The sequence below is a fragment of the Lissotriton helveticus genome, chromosome 1_1 (genome assembly GCF_964261635.1).
Source record: "Lissotriton helveticus chromosome 1_1, aLisHel1.1, whole genome shotgun sequence".
Taxonomy (NCBI): domain Eukaryota; kingdom Metazoa; phylum Chordata; class Amphibia; order Caudata; family Salamandridae; genus Lissotriton; species Lissotriton helveticus.
Genome location: NC_136057.1, coordinates 1,110,034,207 through 1,110,056,701, shown reverse-complemented (window position 1 = coordinate 1,110,056,701; position 22,495 = coordinate 1,110,034,207). Strand labels below are relative to the sequence as shown.

General features: G+C 42.6%; 1 protein-coding gene across 1 annotated transcript in view; it reads left to right on the top strand.

Moving 5' to 3' along the window:
* The window catches only part of GAS2L3 (growth arrest specific 2 like 3), a 382,944-nt gene that overhangs the window by 353,692 nt on the left and 6,757 nt on the right, over window positions 1-22,495 (top strand). Inside the window, exon 9 of the mRNA XM_078678704.1 lies at window positions 15,914-16,021. Coding sequence (XP_078534830.1) covers window positions 15,914-16,021 — 108 coding nt within the window. The remainder of the gene's footprint in view (window positions 1-15,913; window positions 16,022-22,495) is intronic.

Sequence of the window (22,495 nt, the reverse complement as noted above, 5' to 3'; positions counted from 1 at the left end):
GAATTAGTCACGACAAGGGACCATAACCTTCAAGCTGATCGGGCTTGCAAGAGGCTGAAAAGCTGGGCGTCGGAGAACTTGGATGAACATGTACGTACAGTACGGTCAAAGCTTGGAACAAGAGTTAATCGTCCTTTCCCTGTGTGATTGGCGCTGCCGCAGTGTCCATTTTCGATTCCTCTGGGCCATCGAGAAATCTCTGTAGATGTAAAGGGTCCGAAAATACTTGGGGAACTCCTTGTACTGTTACACGAAAGCGTGCAGGGCCCACGAAGCCGTATTGGTAGTCAAGCTGTCGAAGCCTTGGGCGAAGGGCCAGGAAATTTCTCCTCAGAGCAACAGTCTCTTTGCAGTAATCCTGGGATATGTACACCTTATTGGTCTTCCATAGAATGTGATTGTGTTTACGCATAAACGACAGGATTTGTTCTACATGCTGATACCTAACAGGCTTACACACAATTTTAAAAATGTTTTGATTTAATCGCACACAGCACCTCTTTCTGAGTGCGAGGCTACTCGTGGACATCACGGCCCCTCCTTCACGCCTGTATGAACCTGCCTGATTCCCCAGAGTAGAGGACGATGCGCTGCCTATAACTAAATGTGTATTTTGTTTAATTGTTTATGCTATAAATGGCACATGCTTCTTTTAAACCTTTTTCCAGATTGTCGGGCTTGGGTTTCTCTTAGTAGCCCCTGACGATGCTTGGGCTTTTTTCAAAGGGGTTGTGCTGGTCACCCTCCCACCATGCACCCATACTTAACCCTGTTCCTTCCTTGGTTTCCCTGAGCGCATGGGACGAGCGTTCCCTGTATACACAAAAGTGTGCTGTTAGGGGGTGTGCTCTGGCTAGGTGGATAGCGCTTTTATAAATGCAAATTACATTGCAGGTAAAATTGACTTTATATCCACTCCTAAAGCCATAAGTTTTCAGATTGCACACAGGTTAGCAGCGGAGGTTAGCTCACTAATACGGCTGTAATCCTTGTTTAACTTTGAAACTGAGCGCAGCGCTGCATCACGGACAGCGCGCTCAGTTTATTTATATTTCTTTTTACTTTAACACTGAGTGCAGCGCCTGCTTCAAGGACACCGTGCTCAGTGTTAAAGTTAAGAAATATATAAAGAAACTAAGCGTGGTGTCCATGAAGCGGCACCGTGCTCATCTCACAACCTGCTAAACTCTGAACTTGAACTGCTAAAGAAAGGGCTGTCATTTGTCCCTACAATTCGTCCTAACTATATGGACCTTCAGACGGAACTCTTAAGGTTTTTTAGGTTAGTCCGTCTTAAGGCCTTTTTCCAACTCCACCCCTCTCCATCTAGCCATCCAAGCACACCTTTTCGTCCACCTTCTACATTTTTGCCCTCCTCCAGTATGGTCCCATCTGAGATAATGACCTTTGAAAAACTAGTTAAAAATGATCTTCGAATATTGGAAAAGAAAAAACTGTTCATTCCTTATAATATTCCTCGCCAAGAAAAGGATGCCATAAGCACACTAAAAAACAACCCCTTGCTAGTAATAAAAAGTGCAGACAAGCGCGGATTGAATTGTCCTTCAAAACATTGACTCCTACAAGGGCGAAATTTTACGACAACTGGCGAACACCGACCATTATCAAAGATTGGCAGGCAACCCCACCAAGGACCTTCAGGATACTATACTCAGAATCACTTCTGAGGCGGTTGCTGAAGGGTTCTTGAGCAAAAAGGAGTTTAATTTCCTTAATGTTAAATCTCCACGCTTACCTGTCATATATACTCTCCCTAAAGTACATAAGAGCACCAGCAACCCCCCAGGTAGACCTATTGTCTCTGCCTGCGGCTCAGTTCTTGAGCCATTAGGTGCCTTTGTTGATTTCTTTATAAAAGACTTCGTGCCAGGCACTGCCTGCTATGTCCGGGACACCATGGCTATGGTGAACCTAGTTGAACATTACCCATTCGACCCATCAATTAGTACACTGTGTACTCTAGATGTAGAGTCGTTATACACTAACATCCCTCAAATAGCTGCTCTACTAGTCATCCAGAAAAAACTTGACCCACGACCACAAAAAATTCCAACCCTCTTTATCCTCCAACTCTTGGAGTTATGCTTGACAAAAAATTTCTTCACCTTCAACAATGTCTTTTACCAACAGATAAAGGGGACATCCATGGGGGCTATTTTTGCCCCCAACCTGGCTATTCTTTTCATGGACGCACTTGAGACTAATGCAATTCTATCAGACTCTAACCCTTTCTATTCGGGCATTGGGCTGTGGCGGCGATATATCGATGACATTTTCCTCATTTGGAACTTGGACATCGATACATTGCAGCAGTTCCTGCACTGGCTGGATAACAACTGTGCTGACCTTCACTTTACACTCTCACATGATAAAGCACAGATTGCATTCTTGGATCTCACAATCTACCACAAAGAAGGTGAACTACTCACACGTCTCTTTAGAAAGCCTACAGAGCGTAACACGCTCTTGAGCTACGGAAGCAATCACCCCAGGGCTTTGAGAGATTCTTTGCCTTATTCGCAATTTTTGCGAATAAGACGCAATTGTTCATGCAAATCTGACTACTTCAGGGAGGCCACCATTCTATCTAACAAACTAAAAAATCGTGGGTACCCCAGGAGATTGGTTAAGAATGCATCCAAAAGGGCTTGGTATTGCCCTAGGGAGGCCTTATTAACACCTCGTGACCAAACAGAAAGAATAGCCTGTGTCACTACCTTTTCGCCTGTGTCAAACAAAATCAGAAAATCTATCCTGAAACACTGGCCGACGATTAATGCAGGCCCCGTCCATTTAGAGAGACCCATTTTTGCCTTTAGGAAGAGCAAGAACCTTAAGGACCATCTGGTCAGAGCAGCACTTCCCGCTCCTGCCCCAAAAACAACGCTTGAAGCAAGTTGGAATCTTCCCCCTCTGCTTGGTCACGTTAAATGTGGTGGTTGCAATGTTTGTGGCTATACAATTGAGACACGAAATTTTGACTATAATGGTGTCAATGTGGAGCTGAAATCTTTTTCCAACTGTAACACTCACAATGTCATTTATACGATACTGTGCCCTTGCCCAAAAATGTATGTGGGGCAGACTACGCAGAAAGCAAAGACCCGCATCTGTCAACATAGAAGTCGGATCAGATGCAGGACTCCCAACGCTCCATTGGTTGAACATTTTGTGGAAATGAACCACACTGAGGACGATATCAGATGGACAATCTTGAAGGTCGTCAAATTACCACAAAGAGGTGGAAACCTGGCACAACTTCTGAATCGGGAGGAACTTAAAAGTATAATTCAATTTGACACTATTCGTACAGGTCTCAACAGGAGTGAGGACTGGACTACCTTACTGTAGCCTAGAAACCATGAATGTAACTGGCGCTGAACTTGAATAACCGCCTAATAAGCGGCCAGACTCTGAATATGTAAATGTTAATTCCTAAATGGTTTTAAAATAATCTTTGTCACGGACACTTTTCACTCACTTGCGCCGTTTCTCTAAAAAACGTCCCCATTTTAACACAATGCATGAGAACCCTAACCATTCCAAGATGTCCGCCGTGGTTATACCCTTCCACTCTCAGCCTGTCACTCAGATTCAGGATCACCTGACCACTAACCCTAGACCTTTAACATGGCCGACGAGCAACTTCACAAGCTCACCACTCGGCGAGTGCACCCCGTCGGATTGCCACGGACCTTGCCTTGAAACCCACTGACAGGTTTCCAATCATCAACTAACTTGGTAAGGAACCTCCCGCTATTAATTCTCACCCGTGTATTTTGAGTAAGGTTCACTTCCGCTCGTTCAGAGCCCCTTTTTGATTGTATTATTTTACCTCTCAGTTTGCTAGCGGAATTCGCATCCAGAAACCGCTCCAATGGAAGGTTAATCCCATACCTATCTAATGCAGCCTGAAATTTACTCAGTGTGAAAATGAAGCCTTACCATCAGCTGAGAATATAATTGATCTCCCACCCCGTGGCTAAAACCCTTCTCGTACTTACAGCGGAATTGTGACTACGAACAATCCGCGTTTCTTAGCCTGCATTGCCTCTTGACTGCCAACCTCCATAGCGAGGTAAGCTTTTTCCCGCGTCCACGTGAATCACCAGAATATCACAGCACAACCGCTCTCTAGTGACGTTAAGATACACGCTCCACTATCACTTCCATGCAAGCTGTTTTAATAAGTTCGTCACCTAGCTCGATCTTTCTGCTGCACGTTTCACAAACACTGCCCTCACAATTCGGAATCTGATAGCGAATCATGAGACACTAAGTCCGCACCTTTACACATGGTGGGCGCGATGGCACAATACCGGCATGATATTCGACAGTTCACTATGTTTTCGAATAATGTGACTCTATCGAAATTTCGACCCTCATGATTACCTATCCACACTATAACCGGCATGTTCACTGCGTTTCCGAACTTTGTAAATGTAATTAAAAAGCGACCGAAATGCTGACTTTTAACAATTTAATTCTCTAAAAAGAAACTTCTTTTCTTTGTTTCCCTCCTGTTTTCTTCCAAACAGGCGTATGATTTAATTCAGGCAAATTAAATTGAATTCTTAGTCCTGAGGGTGATCCTTTTACATTAGAGCAAATGGATCGAAACGTCGTCGACTTGTACTAGTAGACATACATGCAAACCACTGTGTATATATTGTGTATGTTCTATTCTGGAGAACACTTTTTCGCACTGATATTACTAGTGTCCAGGTTGCTCTGTGTTTTCTTTTTGCCTGTGGAATCTTTTTCTCTCTTTTTATCTATCTCTATCCTTTCAGTACGGCACAGGATTGTGCCCTTTCTTTTATGGCTAATTGTTGCATTCTTGTTTATTGTGTTATTCATTGACAATAAATCCCTGGTCCGGCTGGACAGGAGAATTATATAGTTTCCATTGCGTTCTATATAATATTTGGTTTTGTAAAATTGTTTAATTTGCTTAGGACATTTGTCTTCCAAAACATCTGGCTAGGTGGACAGCGCTTTTATAAATGCAAATTACATTGCAGGTAAAATTGACTTTATATCCACTCCTAAAGCCATAAGTTTTCAGATTGCACACAGGTTAGCAGCGGAGGTTAGCTCACTAATACGGCTGTAATTCTTGTTTAACTTTGAAACTGAGCGCAGCGCTGCTTCACGGACAGCGCGCTCAGTTTATTTATATTTCTTTTTCCTTTAACACTGAGCGCAGCGCCTGCTTCAAGGACACCGTGCTCAGTGTTAAAGTTAAGAAATATATAAAGAAACTAAGCGTGGTGTCCATGAAGCGGCGCCGTGCTCAGTTTTAAACTTAAGTATTTGCAATGCAATCGGAACTATTGCATTGCAGATGCTTGTTTGTCTACTCTTCGTTCTCGGGTGGTTTGAAGTTCAGCTGGGGAATGGGGATAACATCAGGCCCCCCTGGTGCTGGCTTCTCTGATATGGCCCTCAGTGTGAGCACATTAACACCACCGGGTGCAGAGTTGTGAACACAATTTATGGCCCGGTCACCAGCAGGGCACAGGCGAAACAGGTGTAGGCGTGTGGCAGATGGACTGTCCAGAGAGGGGCTGGGAGGGTGACTGGTGGCGGTGAGCATGGACGGCTCTGTGGGCCTGTACCCCAGGGGAGTGTGGAAGGTGTGACTTCCAAATACACCGCTCTGCAGCAGCTGCCAGTCCTCCCTAGTGAGGCGGAAGCTCTTGAGGTTCACACAGAGCTCCGGATCGGGACGATAACCCGCTGAGTAGTGTTGGTCCGATTAAAAACCTACGACGTGCAGGTTACATGCATATCTCTGCTGCTGACACGTCAACCGACTGAACTATGCCACCGGCTAGACACTGTCCCTGGGCAGGTCTCGGAGTCAGATCCCTCATTCCTACAGGGCATTCCTTGCCCCGAGGGCCCTCCCTTCCCCCCTGGTCAGTTGGTGAGCGTGATCAAAACCCTTTCGCCCACTCCTCCTACCCTCCAACCACAAGGAGGAGGGGGACACAGCTGTCGCCTGCGAGGGCAGGCAGAGGCGGAGCCTGGACACAGTCCATGGAAGCGGCCTGAACACAGCGTCTTGGAAAAGAGTTAAAACGAATCCGGCCTGCAACTTGTGAGCTTTGCTATGTCCAGGACGGCCCCAGGAAGCGCTGAACATGTCACTTCCCCTCCTCTCTCTGTACTCTTGCCCTCTCTCCTCTTGTATTCCTCCATCCTCTTTCCTCACCCAGCCTGTCTCTCGATTGGCTTCCATAGATTTATCTCAATCTTTTTATTTTATACATACTTTTTGTTCCTTACCACTCTCCTTTCTCCTTTCTGCTCTTTTCCACACCGCCCTCTAGTTTTCTTCACGAAGCGCCACATTTAATCAAAAATATAGATAACAACGGAAAGACTGCTGCCTTACACGTGTCCCTGGTTGTAATAGGAAATGAATCATGAGTAGTACTTGACATAGACCTTGAAATCCTAAAGCATGTGTTGTGCACATCCAAGTGACAATGCAAAAGAAAGACAATAGCTCTAGCTAAATGCTTAAAAGATCCTAAAGGCGAGACCTATTGGCTATGCCAATGCTTGTTTTTCATTGCATTGATAAGAGTAGAAGACCGATAAAGACACCAAACTGCAACTTCCACAGCTCTGTCTATGGAATTGCCCAGTTGTGATGCACAGCTTCGGAGTGTAGGTATTTATCAGTCCGCTTAATTTGCTGCTTCTTGACTCTGATGTACAAGCTCTGCAGCTGCAGGCCTCGGCTAAGGAGATCTGTTTACTTAAAGCATGTCTGTATTTTATAATCCGTGTCTATCTTTATTTTCTGAGCTTTCGCCATTTGTTTTTTCGCCTGCTGTTTTAATTGCATTCATTGTTAAAGCCCCACAACTCAACATATGCAATTTATTTAAAATTAATATGTCCACACTGGTATTTATTTTACCAGCCGCTGGATGTTGAAATGCTATTGTGTCTCAGAGTGTAACACAGTAATTTCAGCTGTAGGATTATTATGTTAGGTTATGTTAGGGAAATTAATAGAGCGCATGGCTGCCCCAGCAACATGGCGTCCCAGTGCTAGCGGACAGGTGACCAGGGGAGAAGTGACTAGCTGGGAGTGAAAAGCCAAGTTTTGATCAGTTTCCTGAAAGCCCAGTGATCATGGGTTCTGCGGGCAGCCAGTGGGATGGAATTCCATAGTACGGGGGCCTGAGATTTAAAGAAGCGACCCCCTGCTCTACACCGGCGGACCCGTGGGATGCACAGGAGATGAAGATCAGTGGAACGCAATGTACGCAGAGGAACATAAGGGGTGCAAAGTCCCTGCAGGCTTTGGGGGCCCTGGTCATGTACAATCTTATGTGTGATGCAGAAGGTGCTAAACTGGACTCTGTTTGATTAACAGACAGTGTAGCCGATGAAGAAGATTGGAGGTATGACATTTCCTAGGAAGGGCAAACCGCGTGCGTGCTGCTGCATTCTGTACCCGTTGGAGTCTTGCAATAACTGTTTTATTTACGCCAAGCAGAAGACCATTACAGTAATCCAGGCGCGACTGGACAACTGATTGGACTATCAGTTGGCGGGTGGCAGTGTCAAAGAATCCTAAAATGGTGTTTCAGTCGCGCAGAAGACTGAAGCAGGTACTGGCCCCTTTTTTTAATGAGGCTCGAATGAGAGGGCAGTGTCAATCAGAACCCCTAGATCTTTAACTGCGTTTTTCGGTGTGGGAGGAGTGCCCAAGTTTGTGGGCCACCATTTGTAGTCCCACTTGTGAGTGTCCCGGCCAACCACGAGCATCTCCGTCTTTGCCAAATTAAGTTGTATAGTTGTTTGCCATCCAGTCTGCAAAGACCAGAACATTGGCATGGAATTTCAGTTGGTCCAGAGCAGGGTTGCTGGAGAAGGTGAATACCAGCTGGGTATTGTCCGCGTAAGATACCATTTTGATGTTACGGTCTTTAGCCAGGAGGACCAGAGGGCGAACATACACATTGAACAACGTGGGGCTCACAGCAGAGCCCTGCGGGACACTACAGCTAAGAGGGTAATTACTAGACTGGTAGGGGGGGGGGGGCATGTACCTGAAAGGAGCGTTCTGATAGAAAACCAGGCCAAAGCCCCGCCTCTGACCCCGATCTCCTTAAGGTGTTGAAGAAGAATCTTGTGGGAGACCGTGTCAAAGGCTACACTAAGATCAAGTAAGAATAGTGCCGAGGTATTGCCCTCGTCTAGCGTTGCGTGGCCGACAGCTGGTCAGTGACCGCCAAAGGGGCTGATTCTGTGCTGTGCCTGGGACAAAATCCATTAAACAACGTCCCTTTCGTACCAAAAAACAAGCATGTGGCAAGGAGTTTGCACAATTATCTCTGTATAAAGTATATGAACACACTAACCTGGCTAACACTAACCGGGATTAGACACTTTGACTTCTGTTATATGCAAACCCCGTTAACAAAGTATGTTTCTGAAATGCAAATTACAGTGATCTCTACAGCAGGCACAGAATTCAATCTAGTGCCCTGCATCTTACATGCACGCTCAAAACATTTTTACCAGAATTATATTCTGCTGCCAGCAGGGCACACACAAGTCTCTGCAGTACTTACTTTAAACCACTATGCTACACGACCTTGTACTGAACCTGTGGTCTGCAAGATGTCTGAAATGGATTTCTTCACAGTTTCTGCCTTTTCATTTCCTTATTCTTTCTACTAACCTCTTTCTCAGTGCTCCTCAATCTCTCCCACTTAACAATACTTTTGTCACTCTTCTTTCCTTTCTTGGTTAACATCCTCCTGTACCCTCCCTTCTGTTTGTTTATAATGTGTTCTTCTGCCACTTCTTTCTCTCTTTACCTTTATTCAGTGTATACCGGTGAAAGCATAAAGTGCGTTAATCACCTCAGGATTATAATAAACAAGTGAAGCAAGTGAACATGCTTACAGTGGTGGTTGCTGGGAAGTCAACTGATTCAACTGGGAGGCTTTCCATTTTCAGAACCATCTCTATGTGAGAGATAAACAGAGTGGTGGAGTTGGACAGTAGCGTGTGCTGTGTACAACATAGCTTGAAGTAAATAGAAAAATTACTTGCTACGTCATAACACCTTTTTTTCCTTATGTTAAGCCATGTTGCACAGCAGCACATGTTTCTGTGCAACATGCCCATAAAACATTTACAAAGCCAATAGATCTTGCTTAGGCAGAACCTATTGGCTTTGCCAATGCTCGTTTCCATAGCCCATTGGCTTGAGGTAACTCTAGCATATATAGACTTATGAGGCTGAACAAAATTTTGACTTCCAATGTTCAGGAATATTTTCCTCTTGAATCTTGCTAAAGACAATCCTAGACTGTTTGGTGTGACTACTTTGTCCATGTGCTTCTACGGTGGTTGGGAGTGTACAGGTAGATATTAAGACTTGTCATTCATATAAAACCTACAAGCAATTTGAGAAATTCTCTCCATTGAATGATAAGAACGGAATCCAGATTAAAATTGGAAGAATAAAGAGTGTGAATAGAAATAGAATGAGAAAAAACAAGTTACTTACTTGTACACTGTGGTTCTCCAGTATTTTTATCTTTCATAGAATTACAAACATGCATCTTCCCCATCATCGAGCTGGGAGTCTCACAGTAACTATAACTAGTAGTGTAAAAGTCTTTCATCTAGGTCAATTATACTTGCATTTTCCTATAGAATTGATTAGTAATCCATATCGTTTTGTACATGACCAAAATCTGACTAATCAGAACAGAGATTTCACCCTTCCCTCCTGTGCAGTGGCTTCACACTTTAGATTTCTAAGCACGAGTGGAAAAGTCACCCATGCTACAAGGTAAGAAATGCCAATGAGGTGAACAACTGAAGTGGAGGCAGATGAGTCACATCCGAATCTAAGAAAGATATCAATACAGGAGAACCACAGTGTACCGGTAAGTAACTTGTATTTTCTCCAGTATTGAATCTTTTATAGATTCACATGCTTGAATCAGAATAACAAGCAGTATACCAGTAAAAAAGGAACATTACTGGCTCAATGAAGCTGGTACGGAGGCGGGTAATATACGTAGGTGTTTTTGAATACATAGTGTTAAATAAATATTAGCGATAAAAGGTTTCAAAGCACTGCTTGGCCCACTGCAGCATCATTGTTAACAGCATCTAGACAATAATGTTTGGGAACCAAATGTGTGTTAGACCATGTAGCCACTCTGAATATGTCGCAACAGCGGTACTCCTGTGAACAAAGCAACTGCTGTTGCCACAGTTCTGGTAGAGTGCGCCTGCACTTTGAATGCCAGCGGTCTTTCCGCTTTTTCGTGACAGAAAGTGATAGCTGTGGATACTAATCACGCTATAGTTGCTTTTGAAACTGGTTGGCCTTTTGTTGGGGGTGCAAAAGCAAACAGAAGTTGGTCTGATTTGAAAGGTGTGGAGTGATATTTTTTTTCCGCAGCACTTAATGGATTCTGGAAAAAAGTCTTAGTCAATTGGTTCCTGGGGTTGATACACAGGATGACTGTCTTTTTTAAAGTATTTATAAGGCTCCTGCACTGTAAATGCTTGTATTTTACTAACAAGTCGGGCAGTGTAGGTTCTGAAGTGGAAAGATAATTGTTGGCTGTGCACCAGTTACAAAATCGTTGCCATTTTGCTCTGTATGACTTGTTTGTATATTCTGCTTTAGCTTTTGCATTAACATTTTTATGCATTGCTGAGGGATATCTAACTGATGGAATTCATAGTATTCAGGATCCAAGCTGCTAAATTTAGAGATTACAGGTATTACCTGCCCATCGTCCTGAAGTAGTACCCTGGGACTGATTTGAGTTGAGCATGTTTTTTGGAGTTGCGACCAGGTCTGCAGAAGATCTTGTTGAGTTGGTTTGTTGACAACTCCCACTTGTAGCATTCCTTTATAGACCTGCTTAGTTTGTCCGCCATTGGTTTTCTGAGCCCTGAACATGTCCCGCCTTCAGGGAAATCTTCTTTTGTAGGCTCCAGGTCCATATTTGTTGTGCTTCCTCCTTGGATGGAGGGTGTGATCTCATATCAGCCTGCTTATTTAGGTTAAACATTGTGGTGATATTGCCGGTGCAGATTAAGACTTAAGACCCCTGTAACCTTGGTAGGAAAGCTTTGAGTCTCAACTCCGCTGCTTCCAGTTTGAGACGGTTGATATGACTCTGTCTTTCTTTTGTTGACCTTTTTCCGCTGACCTCCAGTTCTTGGAGATGTGCTCCCCAACACTCCATGGAGGCATCCATTGTCATTATTATGAGACTCGGGATCTTGATCATGAATGTAGACACTATTGGGATGTTTCCTTTTTTCGTCCACCTTCGCATTGCGCACACCATTTCCGGCGTTATCCAAACGATGTTGAAAGTGCCCATGTTCTGCGTTCATTGTCTGTCCAGTTGTTCCTACAGCGGTCTCATGGACAACCTGCAGTTCGGTATGAGAGGGATGCATGACAACATCAGTCCCAGGAAAGATTTGTAGGTTATTACTGAAATGGGCCTTTTTGTGACAAGGCGAAGCCTAGTGATCATCTTTGCCACTCTATATTCTGTTGGGTATACCTTGCAGAAGGTGGTATCCATGATGGCTCCTAGAAATGTTATCTTCTTCCGTGGGATGATACAGGATTTGTCTTTGTTTATGTGAAGGCACAGGTCTTGGAACAGTTGCATGCACGTTCTTTAGGAATCTCTTGCAGCCTTTGATGAGTGTGCTTTTATCAGCCAATCATCTAAGTATGAAAATATTTTATGTTCAGTCCATTTGAGATAGGCTGCTACTGGCTACATGCATTTGGTAAACATTCTTAGGTGAGATTTTAGCTCTAACGGTAGTACCCTGAATTTATAAGGTCTCCCTGCCACCTCAAACCTCAAATATCTTCTATGCCTCACATGAATAGGGATATGGAAATGTGTCCAGGTGATCTAATATCATGTGATCTCCCTTGTTCAAGAAGTGAGTGATGTCCTGCATCATGATCATTTGAAAGGATGGATTCTTGAGATATTTGTTGAGCATTCTGAGATGTAACACCTATCTCCATTTTCCATTAATTTTCCTTAGGAGAAAAAAGTTGCGGTAGAAACCTGTGTGTCTACAGTGTTGTGGGACTTATATTGCTCCCTTGGTAAGTAGGGACCTAATTTCCTCTCTCAATATTCAAAGATATTGATGGGATCTTTTGACAGGTGGATGGTACAGGGGTTCTGGATAAACTCCAGGATGTGACCATACTTTATGATATCCAGAACCCACCTGTCCAATTTGTGAAGCGGTTGAGAAGAATGTTTCTGAAATGCGAGGGAGGTGGAGGCATTGAGGTGACCGGCGGTACTTTGCCACTGTTTTCTATTGGAATCTTGGCTTTTTGTAGCGGCTGCAGCCCATCTTTTTTCTGTTTGCCTGGCATCAGCTGAAGCCTGGGAAGGTCTGTACTGCTTTGAGTACTGTTGGTGATAACCCTGCGCTTGCTAATGGTATGATTGGTATCTTTAGGATTGGTGTCTACCACAAATGGAGTATTGACCTCGTCCTCTACAACCTCGATATGATGAGCTCTTTTGTTGAGGTATTCCCAGTGTACGGGCAGTGTCTGTGTCGGCTTTTATGCATTGTAGCGCTTCATCAACATTTGTACCAAATAAAGCTTAACCACTGTAAGGCATGTCCAATATTTTAGATTGCACCTCTGGTCGGAAGGAGGTTGCCTTTATCCACCCTTGTCTCCTCAGGGCTGCTGCCCCTGTCATCTGTCTAAAACATGTGAGGGCCACATCCATTGATGTATCGATAATTTCCGATGACATCCATTCGCCTTCTTGCAAAATTGTTATTGCCTCCTGCTTTTTGTCCTCTGTCAGAGGCTTAAGTAATTGAGCCAGATCTGACTACATTTGCTGATGATACCTGTTCAGGATGGCTAGGGCACTGGAGACTTATTGTAATTGCTGCCATGGCTGAAAATCTTTTCCCAATATTGTCCAGCCGTCTGTCCTCCTTGCCAAGGGGGGCTGAACATGGTGCAGCCGGATTTATTGATCTTCTCTGTGCCGCCTGTAATACTGCGGAGACCAGTTTAGGGTGACTCACCAAGCAGGCAGGTAAGTTTTCTGGGGCTTTATATTTTTTGTCCATCTGTGGTATCACTGTGGTAGGACTTTTCATGGCCCTGAGCCCCCCCCCATTCTAAATGTAGTCCACAATTGGAATCGAGTGTATTGTCTTTTTGTTGGACTCTTTAAAGTCATATAAGAAGCACACTATTTGTTGCACTATCATTTGGGAGGTCAAAATGCTTTGCAGCTCTTTCTAATAGCGCATGGTACCCTTCAAAGTCGTCAGGTGGCAAACTACCACCTGAAGGTGTTGGTGGAGCAGATATGGGGGTAACAAAGTCGTCCCATTCATCATCCGCAATAGTTGTTTAGTCCTGCGGCATTTCCTCTTCTTAGGGTTCATTGTCATTTTCCCTTGATCCACATAGTCGTCGCGGATAACGATTTGTTCTAATTATCGTGTGTGGAGTATCTTGGCAGGTAGCGCCCTTGGAGTGGGCTGGTGAGATAGGGTTTTTTTTGTCACCTCTGGCCCCTCTAGTTTAGAAGGTGTGTCCACCTTAGAGGAAAACCTTTTATGATAGTCCTGCAGCATTATGCTAATGTCCTTTACTAGTGCCCCTGGTATTTGCATTGTGGGTTCCTGTGAGTGTTGAACCTCAAAGGTATCCTCGTAATCGTCAACGTTTTTGCTTTGCTGTAGTCTGTCTCTAAATGAGAAATTACCATACATATATTGTGATTCTTGCTCATCATTGTCATCTGATTCTTGGCATTTCACATGAAGTTGAGATGGACTAATGGCGTCCCCAAACAAACCATCATCATCCTCTTCATCACCTGCATTCGCCATTTCAAGCAGGTGCACTGGTGGTTATGGTGACACCTTGCTAGGTGACGTCAATTCTGGCCTTAGTACTGGTTCATCAACGGCTGTCGACGATGTGATGAACAACGAGACAGACTTGGGGTGAATATACGTCGTCTTCGCTGTCAGATTAAGTGGCGTTGACGTCAGTGTGTAGATGGAGGTAGAGGCAGACTCTTAGTCGACGATGGTCTCACCGATGAAACCGTAGATGAGGTGGAAGACACTGTTATCATGGGTTTCATCGCCATAGACATCTTTGCCTTTATCAGAGTCGTTAATTGCGTGGATGATTTGCCCCATTTTAGTGAGACAGTTTCTCTGACATTTGCAAAGGCTAATGCTTTTTCAAAAGGTGTTGAGTACTCGGAAGCTGACAACTTTTGACCCTTTTTCTCCTGAGGTGTTGGAGAAATATTCTTTTCCGTGACTGGCTTCTGTTTTCCACCTTTTTTTGGATATTTCTTGGTGGTTCATTGGTATCTTTTTTGATTCATCTATTTTATGATATCCTTTGGGCAGGGTTTGTCATCTCGATAGTCTAGAGTTTTTTAAGCCGGTCCTAGGATGCTTGTTTGCAGTCCAGGGAGGACCTGCCATGGCAGTTCGGGCTGCACTGTTCCCATTGGGCGCAGGGTCAAGACTGATTTGCATATGGCTGGGTCCAAACTGGAATGGAATGGTGAGCAAAAAAACTATGGATTTGGTCCCAGATCAATGAATGTATGACATTGTTCTGCATTCTGTCCATCAATTATTCTTTTTACATTTTTCTTTTGGAGCCATAGTAAAAGCCTTGCCTCCTGATCATTTATGGTCTTGGCTGAAAATGTTCTGCAATATTTGCAGACTTTGGGCTTTTGGTGGGGGTGCAGGCTGTATAAGCACCCTTTATGAGTTTCAACAGAGACCAGCCTCATCTTCCCACATTCCTTACATGATCGAAATAACCCCTTCTTTGAACAATCTGACATGTTGCCAGAATATGTCAGATGAGAGGAAGGAAGGTAAAATAAAATGAAGAGTTCACTAACCAAAGATAGTGTCTGTGAGGGAAAAACTGAGCAGAACTCCGGGAGACTCCTTTTTTTCAATGTGCAGTTAGTAATCTGAGGTGTGAAGGAGGGGAGTGTGAGGCTCTGCTCTGATTGGTCAGACTTTGGTCATTTACAAAACGATGTGGATTGCCACTCAAACCTATAGGAAAATGCAATTATAAAAGACCTTGATGAAATAGTTTTACACTACTAGTTATAATTACCGTTGGACTCCCACCTCAACGACAGGTAATATACAAGCATGTGAATCTATGAAAGATTCAGTACTGAAAATGTTGAGCGTTTTTTCAAGACTCTAGTAAAGAATGGGAGAAAGGAGATTAGATTGTACCTGGTCTTAGTTAAATGGTGCAGGCAAGGTTTTTTGAGGAGGAAGTTAATGCAAAATTACCTTTACTTATTTATTACTATGTACTTGTATTGTCGGTGTACGAGATCACAGCTTTTTTAATTTAAAATTATTGTGCTTTCAATTCACATAATTAATCCTTGCTGTGCAAACTGCCATTTTTCTGTTTGAGATTTTGCAGATTTACATTTCTATCCGTGCGGGGTCAACATGAAGCCACTAGAGCGCTTTCATAATGGTGATATTACACAAGTATCTGTGTTTGTAGAAGTGTGTGTGGGATGTTTCCAAGCTCTCTACACAAATGGAACCATCCTTCTTTAATTATGGCCTGCATTGTGAAGATATGGGGCAGTGAAAGGACTGTGAGGAATACTAGCTATTTTGCTGTAAGAGGATAAAGGTGAATGCAAGGTTACTGTACTGAAACCATGTAACCTAACTTCAACGAATGCATACAATTCCTACTCAGTGGAATGTTTGACAAAATGTGAATAAATAACTCTGACCATATTTTTTCTTTTTTCCTAAGGTTAAACATATAGCAGATGATTTGCCTTGCAGTTGCTCCAGTCAGTTTTCTATAGAGTATTTATCTGAAGGACGCTACCGTTTGGGGGATAAAATTATTTTCATACGGGTAAGCATAAACAACTTGTACAAATATAAAGATATACATTTTTTTTGTTTTTTTAAGTGGTCTAGTCCATCACTAGGCTACTCAGGGAAATCCCCGAGGAGGCTGGTGGTCAGGATGAGTAGTCGCTCTACCCCTGCAAAGTAAACACTCCCTCATAAGATTTAGGCCTGTCATTTATTGGCTTAGAAGCCTGCTTCAGGCTGAGGGAGGGAGTGTGGCAGGAAAAAGGGTTTGCAAGCAATGGCTGTGATACAGGCCAGCTATCAGAATCTCATTAGCCATGGAATGGCATTGAATAAACATTGACCAGTTAAGGTTATGCCCCAACCTCCAGTCTAATGCTAATTGATCTCATGTGTTAATGTCCGAGTTTAACTGGGGGTGCATTATGTTTTTTTGGGGATTTGCTGTTTGTAGAGCACAGCTGATTAATACCACCGAATAGGACAGGTCCGTGAAAAAGGGAATTGATGGTTCATGGGCAGGTAATAATTGCAGCCGTCTTTTCATTCGTTATCATTGTGCTGGTTTAATAAATCAATGGGCAATGTACATTTCTGGAGGATATTTTTGGGTAAATTAAGGGTAATGTCTACCTCTCTAGGATGTGCCTTCCACCCCACCATGCAATTCACATATCTGCAGCCTGGCCCATGCACCGAAATGAGTGGTCCTCAAAACCCGTAATTGTGGCTGATAGGGAAAATCTCAGTATTTTTCACAAACAGTCAGAATCCATCATGTTGGCAAATTCTCAGTGTGGGTTCACAAATGTAAAAGCACACACGATGGCAATGCCTATTTGCGAATGCACATCTACCTACAAGGTCATCTGGATAATGGTATAGTAAGTTGAACAGTGTAGTATGGTGCTCTCCAGGGAATAATCCTCCTGCCACCTAGGAGGAGACACACTCTAGTGAGAGGCTTCTCTCTAGAGATACAAATAGGTACACAGATGCAGAGGCACACAAAGATCAGTCCATACTGTTTATAGGGCAATGACCATATTAGTAATCACAAGAAGTATTTCCAAATGTTCTGTTTTTTTTATTTTCTGATTTCCTGCTTCTCAATGTAGTCCAAAAAAACTGGCAGCCAACATGTGTTTCGTCCTATGGACTTTTTCAAGGCCGAAAAGCTGTAGAAGAAAAATCAGCAGGTCTGGATATAATAAGCCAGCTGTTTAAACGGATACTTGTCTCTGTATGGGAAAAGCTAACAATAAATCTGTATAACCCCTACTGGAAGCAGGACTTTTCACCGTATACCCTGCCGGTGCATCTATGTAACAGAACTAATATAAGAGCACTACAGCACAGTGTGCTCGAAGATCGTATGAGACCGCAAAGGTTGATCGAAATTGTAACCTGCACGTGCGGTCAAAGTAATAGCCCTAGTATGTCTGTGCACGCTCAACGGAGGGTCCCTCCGTATATAAAGATAGTGAGTACTGCATGCTCGTTTCACCCGGCATAAGAATAATACATCATGGTCCTGGAATGAACGAAAAGGGGTAATCACAATAACAGTCAGCTCGTGAAGTATCACAGCATACGATCAATGAGTGGTCTTGATAAGCCTGAAAAAACAAAGTCGAAGGATCCCAACGTGCGTGTATACCTCAGTGTGTTCCATCTCTCTTTTTTTTTTACTCTAACATTTTTCATCTACAGTTTACAATGTGAAGGTAAACACCCAGGCTATCTGTATGACCAAACACTAGCTATGTACTTGAAAACACCGTTACCAAATGTAGAGAACTTAAACCATAACACAAACAATCAAATTGATATCAAAAACAGTATGTTTTAATAAAACAGGGATACATTTTTACAGTGTAATTATTTAAACATGATGAATTGATGATAAAAAATGATATACTTTTATATTAAAAAACATAAATTAAAAACATTAGGAGGACAGTGATACATGTCCTATCTATTGTTGCTGTGGCTGTTGTATGTCAGTCAACGCGTTTCGACACGTCGTGGTGTCTTCCTCAGGACAAATATAATTTCAGCCAATTTATCTATGAAGAACAGAACAATATTAGTTCTCATTTTTTCTCAAAACAGTGTCATGGTTTATAGTCTCATTCTGTCTATTCATGGTAACGATAGCAAATCCCAGAACAATTATTCATTTCATTTCAGCTTTTTGATTCACTTCAGTTAACATTGAGATATTTAGTGTAATTCATTATTATATTTATAACATTGCTTTATACATAGCATAGTGTAAGAAAGGTGTATTATTCATGGAGGTACCTTAAGGTGAACAGGCCTAGACAATTTTGATTATATCATATTCTGTTTTGTCTATAACATACAATTGTTTCAGTGTTAACATTCTTTCAAATTCCTGTTCTAATTTTATTATAGAACGTCAGTTCTTCATCCTTCTATCTTAAGAGATCCAGATTTAAGATAAAGAAGCAAGATAAGAGAGAGAGTTGAAGGTTACAGAGATACAAAGGTTCAATCATATTTTTCAATGAAATTAAGGAGTTCAATCCGAACACGCCTATAAATTGGTGACCTATATCATTATATGTTGCTATTTCTGCGCTCCTATTCTAGCCAACATTATGTTCAATTTCAGTCTGTGTATACCTATTCCTATACTCCCAGAATATTAAATTTCCCATGCTTTTACCTGGTTAGACTTCTATTTAAACGGATCGTCTGTCAATTCTTCAGTTTAGGACAGGATAAGTGAGGCACCTATTTTTCTTAAAATGGCATGTGAAAACCTGGAAAGGACATAATTTGTATTCCTTAGTAATAACCAGTTTGTTCTCTTATCATGATAGAGGTCGGCATCTAATTATCCTGATTTTCTCTTTGTGTTATATTACATACCTCAACGTTAGGGATTCACTGCTCCCATCTCACTTAGCCTGTATTCACTCTTTCATGGGTTTTCTTTGAGCGGAAGATTTCTTCTAGGCTGTAAATAAATCAGCACGAACTAAACGTTATGTTGTGGCATAAAGTTTTTGCTGGGATAAGTTTAATCAGGCTTTGTAAATGATATCTGTCTCACCATGTATAAAAAGGTTTTCCAAATATTCAAGGCGACACGCTAAAGGGCAGTGACTGGTGCCGGTGCAGATTTACGGACTAACACGCGTAGTGCCGATGGAAGTTTACAGCTCCCCGCGAGCAAATACACCGTTACCATGTGGCTATTAAAAGAAGATAAATAGCACGTTTGATTATTCTGACTTTCCTTTTATAACAAACTCCTGTAAATGCCTCGTAAATTTGGAAAGCAACGTGCATTCATACCTTTGTGATTATTTACTAAGAAGAAACGCCGTTCAGAATCTAGCTCTTGCAGGCGAGGCTGCCGTCGGGCGGGTCTCTTCGTTTCCCCCTTTGTAACCGCGGAGACCAGCAGTTTGCTTTGCTCGGCGCGTGCTTCTACCAGGGCTCTAATCTTTGGCAGAGTCTCTGGGGAATTTAAGCGATAGTTTTATTAGTCTATGAACTATTATAAAGCTATTACGCTTAGCAAACAGGGGCCAAGGGGGGGGTTTCTTTTGTGCTTACCTCTTTGGCGCTCTTTTTCTCTCACGCAATGGTCAAATCAGCGGGCGGCTTGTCTTGACAAAAACGAAGGGATTAACAACCCGCAATTCAATTGGTATTTATGCTGTGCCTTCGTGACATCACGTCCCTAAAGCTCCACCCCAATTTAAAGCTATATTATCCCCTTTACCTGTTCTGTTTTTTTTGAAAAACGAAAATGAATGAAAAGTCTTTTAGTATTCTGCTACAGATTTACTTTTCACCTTATACATAGGTTAGTGCCTCATCCCACTTGCTTAACAACATAAATTCTTTTGTGTGAGAGAGGTTTAGGGGTTCGATGATCAATTATTCATTTTGCTAAAATGAGATTTAGTTTGTATTTTAGTATATTAAACCACACGGTTCTGTAGGGGTCTTCTATTTTATTTGACAATTTTATCATGTAATAGCATTTGCCCAGGGCCATTTTAAGTTCAGACCACGTTCATATGTGTCAAGGGTGAAAATCCAGTACAGTTCTCGTTTTTTCCTAATTTTTTCACCTCCCCTGTCATTTGGTAAATGTATTTTTTCTAGGATTCGCCATTTTATTTCTTCAGGAGAATGTCCGAAATCCAAGAAATGACTAACTAAAGGTGCTGTTACTTTTTTAGTCTTTATTGCTGACCTGTGTTCAGTCAGCCTTGTTTTTATTGCTCTTCCTGTCTCGCCAACATACCCTAAGTGACAAGGACATGTAATGAGATACACCACATTTTGTGTATTGCATGTCCATAAGTCTTTTGCTCTTATTTCGACATTATTCAGGGTCATTGTTTCTCCAAGATGGATATTCTTGCATGACTTACATGAGCCACAACTCGATGTGCCTTTTATCGGGTTATTCTTTGCAAAGGACCTTTGCACAAAAGGTGGATTTTCAGGACTTTTACAAAATCTAGAGCGGACAATCTGATCCTTCAGGTTTTTATTGCGCCTGTGCGCATACATAGGCTTGGACATTTTTTGTTGAGTGTTGTTCAGGTTCAATAGGTGCCAATTAGAATTGATGATTTGCCTGATTGTCCCATCTAAGGTAGAATGTTTGGTTATACAAACCAAGTTCGGGGCTGTCTTCGTTCGTTTCGAATTTAGGAGGGCATCTCTGTCATAAAACCTCGCTCTCTTGTACGCCTCTCTAACCAGGCGACGAGGGTACCCTCTTTGAATGAATTTAATCTTCATATTTTCTGATTGTAAATCATAATCTCTTAGATCGGTGCAATTGCGCAGGTCTGGATATAATAAGCGAGCTGTTTAAACGGATACTTGTCTCTGTATGGGAAAAGCTAACAATAAATCTGTATAACCCCTACTGGAAGCAGGACTTTTCACCGTATACCCTGCCGGTGCATCTATGTAACAGAACTAATATAAAAGCACTACAGCACAGTGTGCTCGAAGATCGTATGAGACCGCAAAGGTTGATCGAAATTGTAACCTGCACGTGCGGTCGAAGTAATAGCCCTAGTATGTCTGTGCACGCTCAACGGAGGGTCCCTCCGTATATAAAGATAGTGAGTACTGCATGCTCGTTTCACCCGGCATAAGAATAATACATCATGGTCCTGGAATGAACGTAAAGGGGTAATCACAATAACAGTCAGCTCGTGAAGTATCACAGCATACGATCAATGAGTGGTCTTGATAAGCCTGAAAAAACAAAGTCGAAGGATCCTAACGTGCGTGTATACCTCAGTGTGTTCCATCTTTCTTTTTTTTTACTCTAACATTTTTCATCTACAGTTTACCACATTGTGAATTGTGTCAACATTGGCATCATACAATGAACAGAACAAGTAATCAATAGGATATACTGTGCAATAAGAGACATTATGATCCGGTATCATTTTACAAGACAAAGGATATACAAGCGTAATAGCGAAGTCTTCTAATGTTCAATTACCTAACTTCCTTCCGGGTGAGACACTGTATAGGAGGACATAATCAGCTCACCCCGGTTGGAACAACCCCTGGCGGAGGCTGGGTTGAAACAGCGGACCCAAGTTCCTGTAGGTAAACCTTCAAGGGGTTCCAGATGTCTTTGGGCCTTGACGTTGCTGGAAGCGTAGATGCAAACAATTCCCCATTAGTTTTACAGTAAACAAGACTATTCAACCATGCTGTGGTGGTGGGTGTAAATTTATCTCCCCAATGCAATGCAATCTCTTGCTTAGCCAGTAGCAGAGCAATTAAGGTATAACAGCGTAGAGTCTTAGGAATATATCCGGACATAGCCCATTAGGGCTTCTTCAGGTTTTGGGAGAAAGTCCAAATGTGTCATGTTAGAGAGGATTACGTATACTGATCTCCTGAATCCCTTGATTTTCTCACAGTTCCAGGTCATGTGGACAAAATCTGCGTAATGTGTCCCTTGGGTAGGATTGTCGTTAATGAAGCAGAGAACACCAGATCTACCTCTAACTTTAAATATGGAATTTGGGCATCTAGATGATACCAAGAGTGTGCATAGTTGCATTGTACAACCAAGTAATAAATCTGAAAATTTGGTACTCAGAGTCCATCACTGTCAAAGGGGAGTGTCAAAGTGTCCCAACTAACTCTGGCTCTCTTCCCTCCCCAAATAAACCTGATACGATGTGTGCGGAAAAAACTATTGGGCCAGGGTATGGGTATATTTTGAAATCAGTGTGTTCCATCTTTCAATGGGATCACCTGTGTTTGTCCCGGTCTACGTCATTTAATTGCAGATTGCCAATACCAAAAAGGGAGAGGCCAAAACTTGTCTCTTGACCTTGCCCGCTCTATAAGTGTCCAATTATAGTTGGCCAGTCTAACTCTTGTCGTGTACTTTTCATAAAAGGAGTGAGATACGATTGCCCATCCTTCTTCCAACTCTTTCTAGGGCCTTAAACAGCATGCCAAAAGATTTCTC